The 8,977-nt window shown below is 46.3% G+C and overlaps 1 protein-coding gene across 1 annotated transcript; it reads right to left on the bottom strand.

The window, feature by feature from the left end:
- On the bottom strand, positions 1-2,419 carry LOC123141678 (MEIOTIC F-BOX protein MOF). Its single transcript, XM_044560763.1, has 4 exons — positions 2,293-2,419; positions 1,322-2,196; positions 949-1,104; positions 1-871 (listed from the first exon to the last, which is right to left on the bottom strand). Exons 2-4 carry the CDS (start codon positions 2,171-2,173, stop codon positions 659-661), a joined length of 1,221 nt encoding a protein of 406 aa, XP_044416698.1. The 5' UTR covers positions 2,174-2,196; positions 2,293-2,419; the 3' UTR covers positions 1-658.
- Between the last annotated feature and the right edge of the window lie 6,558 nt (positions 2,420-8,977).

Raw genomic sequence — 8,977 nt, 5'->3', positions numbered from 1 at the left:
TAGGAGGGCTGGGGATAACTAAATTACAATGTTGATATTTTTACAAACCACAACAGTGGCGAATTCAATAACGCGGTTAAAAAAAAAAAACAGTGAGCTCATTGGGTTTCGGCGGAGCAACCGTCGTAGGCGCCGTTGAACCATCTGCCTGGCATTTGATCGAACTGTGTTGTGCAGCTTCGTTTAAACAGGACCATGATACACATTAACACAGCCACACAGGTGAAACCAATGCCAGATCTCAAGCAAGACAGAGCACCTACTGGTTGAACTGAGAAAAAAAAAGAACATAGCAGATTTGGTATACGCTGTTCCTGTGTGTCAGGGTGGTGATGCCTCTCCTAGTACTCCTATGGATTTTCTTCAGTGCTACTGCACTAGTATGTACTCCCATCCAATGGAATACGCGTTGCAGTATCGGCTATATCAGATGTGTCATGGACTCGTGCAACAAACACAACAAATAAAAGCACACCATTAGAATATCCAGAAATGAACCAAAGTAGATGCTTGTTCAGTTGTCCTGCCATCAAAGGCGAAAATATATAGAATTACATGCGCAAATGGCAGAGCGCATGCTACATTTAAGGAGGAACAGAAATAATAAGCATTGCAAAAGTGGCTGGTGTTCACTGCTTCAAGCCTTCTTAATCACTCCCTAAGTCTTCTTATTAATCACAATGTTAGTATTCTGTAGGTTACTCCAAGCGCCAAGCAAAAGGTCAAACAGTTTCTGAACATCGTCGTCATATATGTATTTGATTTCAGTCAACTTCAGGCTTGGGCATTGGAAAGTAAGTGCGTCATCGTATTCTAGAGATGCCTTTTTTAGATTTCCTCCTGTCTTGCTTCCCTTAGAAGCTTCTGGAAGCTTTAGGGAGTAAAATAATTCAGGAAAAGTTTAAGATTGTAAAGCTAGAGCAGAGATCAAGGAAAGATAGGAAGTACCATGCAACTTTCAAGTGTAAGCTTCTCTAAACCAGGGGCATTGTTCAGAAAGCATCCCAGCATATCAAACTTGTCACTTAGATCGCATGTGTCAAACAGCAAGGTTCTAATATTATGGAACACAGGGAAAGTATCCGATCCATCATGAAGATTCGCCTGAATCGAGGAATCAAAACATCATCCAGTTCAAATGATGGATACAAGTCTAATGAAATCGTATATAAGTATGGTTTAGTAATCCTAGTATTAATTGCAAAGATAAAAAACTCAAATGGCACCAGAAAACTAAGATGCTCAAACACTATTTCGTTACAATTGGGGACAGAAGATCCTTTAATAATCAGAAAAAAACTAATAAGCAGGAGAGACATACCGGTGCTCGAAAGCCAGTCAGTTTTAAATCTTTCACGTTAATTAGGCTGAAAAGAAGCTTCCATGGCAGTATTATCAAACGGATTGTGCAAATGGTGGCTTTGATGAGGAACGGCATCTCGTTTGCTACAGCAGCATCCCAGTTGCGACTAAAAGCGACAAGCTGCAAGCAAGTAAGAGAAGGAACTTTGATAGTCAGCGCACCGGGATGGTAAATCGTACAATGCTCAATTGTCAAGTTCTTCAGTGTGCAAGATGCAGTTTCTGCATCTTCAAGCACACACCACTTGAGCTCCAAATCTTCCAAGACCGGACAGCCAGAACGTAGCTGCTGGGTGAAGGTTTTGTCCAAAGAAATGCGAGAAAGATGCAGCCTGTTGAGGCGTGAAGAACTGGAACCGAAACGTGGTAATTTACAACAGCAATTCTTCGAATCGATATCCACCACTTTGGGGAAGCGCTTGATGCCACGGCGTAGCCATTGGTCGGCAAATTTAATCTTTCGTTCAGAAACAGAATGAAACCTGAACACATCCAATGTTGCCGCACTGTGAAACATCAGCAGATTGATGACGAAATACTCTAACCTAGTACAGTTAGGGCCACCCTCATCCCCATCGTCGGAGTCGGAGTCGGAGTCGGAGTCGGACAAGATTGCTGAGGTGCTAAACTCCCGCTCGTCGATGTTGAGGCAGGGCATGGAGCACCAGAGGTCCTCCCACCTCCGCGACAGCACGCATGTCTGCACGGCCTGCCGGGCTGTGAGGAACGACATGACAGTGTGGAGGAGGCCATCTGGGAGGTCACTTAGCCTGTCAGCGCTGCCGGCGAGGCGTTTGCCGGAGGCCGCCATCGTCCGTGCTAGAGCAATCGGCTCTGCATCAATGCATCACAGTTCACAAGGTATGGTTTATTCATTAAAATCGTACGAAAATCTGAGTGTTAAAAATGGGGGAGACCGTCGAACCTCACCTGGGGGCTGGGGCACTTCTTGGCCAGCGCCGGAGAAGGGGGCGGAGATCCTGGATGCGTGCGCCGAGCTGCCGTCGACGGGGGGAAGACACCTGAGGAATCCCAAGGGCGGCCCACGCAAGACAAACCCTAGATATTACTAGAGATTTCAGACCACGTATGGATATATATAGACGCATTTTAAAGTAAGATTCACTCATTTTTCTTCATATGTATTTTATAGTATTACAAAGACTTATATTTAGGAAAGGATGGATGAGGTCCGGAGAGCTTTGAGGTCGTGGACCCGTGGTACGATTCTTGGTGTCCCGACGTATCGAGGTTGTTCACTGTTCAGCCTAAAGTGGAACTTTGGACGTTTATTCTGTGCTTTTTTTCTATTTTTCAATTTTCCCTTCCAAGTTATCTTTTTCCTTTTCCAATAAAGTTATTTTTTTAATTTTACCAAATTTAGTTTTTTGTAATAATTTTCGTTAAATCTTAGAATTTCAAAATATGTTTCAATTTTCAAAAATATTTGGAATATAAATTTCTATTTTCGTTCAAATTTTTCTCGAAAAAAGTACGCATTAAAAAAAATCAATTTGCTTCGAGATTTGTAAAATAAATTTCATTTTTAAAATAATAGAAATTTAAAAAATATTAATTTTATTGAAATGTTCAACAATTCAAAATAATGTTCGTGATAAAAACACATTTTTGAAAATGGATTTGAATGTTCAAAACAAGTTTTCATTTCAAAAAATTGTTCACAAATTCAAAAAATGTCCATTTCTCCGCCTTAAAAATGGTCATGTTTTCGAAAAATGTTTGTGAATTTAAAAAAATCTTCCTATTTCAAGTTCTTTTTGCCTTTTTCCAAAAATTAACACTTTTTCCAAAACAAATGCTCGTAGGTTTTAAAGAAAATCTGAAGGTCACCACAACCTCGACAGGGAGGTGGACCTGAAGGAAAAAAAAAAGCATGAGTTGGGTAAATGTTTTTGCTCCATCTGCTAGAAAACAAAACAAACAAGTTTTGTCCAGAATTTCGTACGTGGGCCGCATGCACTAAGGCCCAGAAGAGCCACACATTTATATCCTGCGCACCCTGCTGCTGGGGAACCATATTCGTCGCACAAAGCGACATATAGATGGAGCTTCCCATCTGTCGCCCAATGTTGGGCCGCCCATTTACATTTATTCTGTATTTATTCTGTTTTTCAGTTTTCCCTTTCAAGTTATATTTTCCTTTTCCCATAAATGTATTGATTTTTAATTTTACCAAATTTCGTTTTTTGTAATAATTTTCGTTAAATTTTAGCATTTCAAAATTTGTTCCCATTTTAAAAAATGTAAATTTCTAGTTTCGTTCAAAATTTTCTCGAAAAATGTTCGCATTTTTTCAAAAAAACTTCAAAGTTTTTCGAGATTTGTAATATAAATTTCATTTTAAAAAGAATAGAAATTCGAAAAATATTATTTTTATTGAAATGTTCACAAATTCAAAATAATGTTCGTGATAAAAAACACTTTTTTAAAAATGGTTTTGAATGTTCAAAACAAGTTTCCATTTTAACAAATTGTTCATAAATTCGGAAAATGTCCGTTTCTCCGTCTTAAAAATGCTCCTGTTTTGAAAAATTGTTTGTGAATTTTAAAAAATCTTCCTATTTCAACTTTTTTTCCTTTTCCCAGAAATTAACGTTTTTTTCCAAAAAATGCTCGTATATTTTTTAAAAAATCTGAAGGTCACCACAACCTCGACAAGGAGGTGGACCTGAAGAAAAAAAAGGCACGAGTTAGGTAGTGGCCGCCACTCGGACCAACCCCACTACTAAAAACATCTCGCGGACCAAACATTGACCCACGAGAACACTACAGCTCTCGGCTGTGTCGCGCCACTGTTGTGAAGAACGTTTTGATGGACACATCAATTATCTCTCCCGATGCTTCTCGCAAAAAAATCTCTCCCGTTGCAACGCATGGGCATATGTGCTAGTTAGAAACCGATGGCAATAGGCGGATGGGTCGGGTCGGGAGAGCTTTGAGGTCGTGGACCAGTGGTACGATTCTTGGTGCCCCAACGTATCGAGGTTGTTCACTGTTCAGCCTAGGAAGAAAATGGAACTTTGGACAAAAACAATAAATTTTTTGCGAGATGAGAAAAATAACATTATACCTTCGTTTGCACTTGACCGAAATGACACATTTTGTGTGACATGTTAGAGCAACTCCAGCAGTTTTCCTATTCTCAAAAATAAACAATTATAACAGAAGTTGGCCCGAAAAGCGTGTTCCAGCAGCTTCCCTATGTACTCATAAAAAAATTTAGGTTTCGCTAAAAAACATAAAAATATTTAGGTGGTCACTAAAAATCACCCTCATTTTCCCCTATATTTTCCCAACACATGCCATGTCAGCGCGCTACTTTTAACATGGCCATAATGGATAGGGCATGTGAGGGACGCAATAATGTGTTACTCCCTTCGTCCCATAATATAAGAGCGTTTTTTACACTATTTTTTATCAAAGCCAAGCAGAGATTTGTCATTTTGTCAAATTTCTAGTAGAAAAAAATAGAATAGCTCGACTCGGTTCTTTTCACCTTCTAAAGCAACTTGTAGGTGAAAATGATCATAAGCCAAAAAAACTCGAGTTCAACTCACTTCTCCGTTCAACTACCCACATCTCCTATCGGTGAGTAAGGGTAGCAACTCAGGGTAGATTGTCATGCAGGTGTACCCGAACCATATCACCTGCCATGTGTCTTAAAACTTCCTCATAGAGGATAAGAGCAGGTGCACTACTTCAGGAATTCGACGATTATGGGAGATATGTACCCACTATTGTGGGATTGTCTGGTCATATCTCTACAAAAAAAGACACATCCGTGACATTTTGGGCCGAACGAATTTTTTCCTGTCATTATGACACTTCTATGATGATAACTGTGACAAAACCCGGTATCATCATAGATGTGGTGGGCTCCTACTTCTATGACAAAAAATCATGACAGAAAATTGGCTTTTCGTCCTGGGCGGGCCGGAGACGCAGCTGCATGACATTCTTTGGGCCGTCCATGACGGAAAAAACGTGGTAGAAGCGAGGGCGAGGAAAATATCGGGGTGTTCCCGGTTACGGCGGCTGGTCGGGGCCAAGCGATGCGCGTTTCTCTCGTACACGCACGCGCGTGGGTGCGAGGCGTTGGGCTCTAACTGAACCCGAGCGAGGCGTTGGGCTCTAACTGAACCCGAGCGATTGCACTGCAGGCTACGCGTTACTGAACCCGAGCGATCGATCGATGGCTGTTAACTAAACCCGATCGACCGATTCCTTCGCTACTGCTGCTAACCGAAGCCGATCGATGCTGCCTCTGGATGAACAGTGAGCGTTGCTGGGGGGGATTTGGATGAACAGTTCCCGGTGGGGGTGGATGAACAGGACCCCGTGGTGTTGCCTCTGGATGAACATGACCACGATCGATCGAGCTGGTTGGGGCTGGATGAACAGGACCCCGTAGAGGGCTGGATGAACAGGACCACCCCGTGGAGGGCTGGATGAACAGTAGACGGTGGAGGGATGGATGAACAGTAGCCCGTGGAGGGGTGGTTGAATAGGTGCCCGTGGAGAGGGCTGGTTGAACAGCAGCCGGTGGAGTAGCGCGCGGTAGAGGCTGGATGAACAGGAGCCCGTGGATGAACAGTCGCAGGTGGAGGCTGGAGGAGGTCGACGGTGGATGAACAGTAGCCCGTGGTGTTGGGTAACTGTGACGCCCCCGATTTGACCGTACACTAATCATGCACGCAAATGTGTACGATCAAGATCAGGGACTCACGGGAAGATATCACAACACAACTCTACAACATAAATAAGTCATACAAGCATCATAATACAAGCCAGTGGCCTCGAGGGCTCGAATACAAGTGCTCGATCACAGACGAGTCAGCGGAAGCAATAATATCTGAGTACAGACATAAGTTAAACAAGTTTGCCTTAAGAAGGCTAGCACAAACTGGGATACAGATCGAACGAGGCGCAGGCCTCCTGCCTGGGATCCTCCTAACTACTCCTCGTCGTCATCAGCGGGCTGCACGTAGTAGTAGGCACCTCCAGTGTCGTAGGTGTCGTCGTCGACGGTGGCGTCTGGCTCCTGGACTCCAGCATCTGGTTGTGACGACCAGATAGAAAAGAAAAGGGGGAAAAGAGGGAGAGAAGCAACCGTGAGTACTCATCCAAAGTACTCGCAAGCAAGGAGCTACACTACATATGCATGGGTATATGTGTAAAGGGGCATATCAGTGGACTGAACTGTAGAATGCCAGAATAAAAGGGGGATAGCTAGTCCTGTCGAAGACTACGCTTCTGGCAGCCTCCATCTTGCAACATGTAGAAGAGTGTAGATTTAAGTCCTCCAAGTAGCATCGCATAGCATAATCCTACCCGGCGATCCCCTCCTCGTCGCCCTGTTAGAGAGCGATCACCGGGTTGTATCTGGCACCTGGAAGGGTGTATTTTATTCAGTATCCAGTTCTAGTTGTCATAAGGTCAAGGTACAACTCCGGGTCGTCCTTTTATCGAGGGACACGGCTATTCGAATAGATAAACTTCCCTGCAGGGGTGCACCACATAACCCAACACGCTCGATCCCATTTGGCCGGACACACTTTTCTGGGTCATGCCCGGCCTCATAAGATCAACGCGTCGCAGCCCCACCTAAGCACAACAGAGCGGTCAGCACGCCGGTCTAACCCTATGCGCGCAGGGGGTTGGGCCCATCGCCCTATGCACACCTGCATGTTGCGTACGCGGCCGGAAGCAGACCTAGCCTAGTGGCGTTCCAGTCCAATCCGGCGCGCGCCACTCAGTCGCTAACGTCAAGAAGGTTTCGGCTGATACCACGACGCCGGGATACCCATAACTACTCCCGCGTAGATGGTTAGTGCGTATAGACCAAATGGCCAGACTCAGATCAAATACCAAGATCTCGTTAAGCGTGTTAAGTATCCGCGAACGCCGACCAGGGCCAGGCCCACCTCTCACCTAGGCGGTCTCAACCTGCCCTGTCGCTCCGCCACAAAGATCCACTTGCGGGTACTCCTACGAGCCGACCCGACTTTAGCCATCACATGTGTCATGTATGTAGTATATAAGTATATACCCGTGATCACCGCCCAGGTGATCACGGTCCGATAGTATAGCACAGCAGACGGACAAGAATAGGGCCACTGATGGAAACCTAGCATCCTATACTAAGCATGTAGGATTGCAGGTAAAGGTATCAACAGTAGTAGCAAGGATAGGCCATGCATCAGGATAGGATATCGAAAAGCAGTAACATGCTACACTACTCTAATGCAAGCAGTATAGAGAAGAATAGGCGATATCGGGTGATCAAGGGGGGGCTTGCCTGGTTGCTCTGGCAAGTAGGAGGGGTCGTCGACTCCGTAGGCGAACTGGGCAGCAGCAGTGTCGGTCTCGTAGTCTACCGGAGAGAAGAGGGGGAAGAAACAGTAAATACTATGCAAACATAAGCATGACGATGCGTGACATGACAATGAACGGTGCTAGGTGTGTCCTAACGCGACAGTAGGTGGTACCGGCGAAGGGGGGAACATCCGGGAGGTATTCCCGATGTTTCGCGTTTTCGCAGACGGACCGGAGGGGGAAAGTTGCTAGTTCGATAGGTTAGGGAGGTGTGGTGGACGAACGGACTGCGTATTCGGATTCGTCTCGTCGTTCTGAGCAACTTTCATATAGAAAACATTTTCACCCGAGTTACGGTTTAAAAGATATGAATTTTCAAAGATTATTTGAATTTCTGGAATTATTTAATTAACAGAAAAGGGATATGACGTCAGCATGACGTATGAGTGACGTCAGCGGTCAACAGTCCGGTTGACTGGTCAAAACTGACACGGGGGACCCACCTGTCATAGACAGTGGGTTAAACAGAGTTCAAACTAATCTAAATTTAGTTAGTAAAACTACTAGGCCCACCTGTCAGTGACTGATTAGGTTAATTAATTAGTTTTATTTATAAAACACAATTTTTTTTGTTAATTATGCGGCGGGGCCCGCATGTCAGTGGCTGGGCCTGCCCAGTCAGCACGTTGACTGGGTTGACCCAGTCAACGGGGCCTGCGGGGACCACTGGCAGTGGCACTGGGGTGGCCCCAGGCCAGCCACGTCGGCGGCCGGCGCCGGAGCGACTCCGGCGACCAAAACAGCGGCAGCCCCTCGCCGGAGTTGGCCGGAATCGCGCTACGGGGCTCGGGGAGGAGCAGGGCTAGGCTCATTCGAAGGAGCTCGCAGCGCCGCATCCAGTGGTGGCCGTAGCTTCGCCGGACCTGGCCGGAATCGGCGCCGGCGAGCGGCGGAGGCGGCGGCGCGCACGGGTGCCCGACGGAGACGGGGCTACGGTGTGCTATCGAGCAAGCGGAGGGGCTGGGGAGCATCTACGCGCGGTGGGGAGTGCAACGGGCTTGAGCCCGTGACCAAAAGGTCACCGGAGCCTTGCCGGCGGCGAGCTCCGCGGCGCTGCGTTCGGGCGCGCGGGGGGGAAGCAGCTAGGGGGCGCGCGAGAGCGAAAGGACAGGGGAGGAGGGGGAGAGGCTCACATTGAGCCTGCAGGTGTGCGAGAGTGAGCTCGGGGGAGGCTCGAGGCGGCGAAACGGGGCGGCGATCGACGGCGGCCGTGCGGGGA

This window comes from Triticum aestivum, chromosome 6D (assembly GCF_018294505.1).
Source record: "Triticum aestivum cultivar Chinese Spring chromosome 6D, IWGSC CS RefSeq v2.1, whole genome shotgun sequence".
NCBI lineage: Eukaryota > Viridiplantae > Streptophyta > Magnoliopsida > Poales > Poaceae > Triticum > Triticum aestivum.
This window is presented reverse-complemented; position numbering and strand designations above follow the sequence as displayed.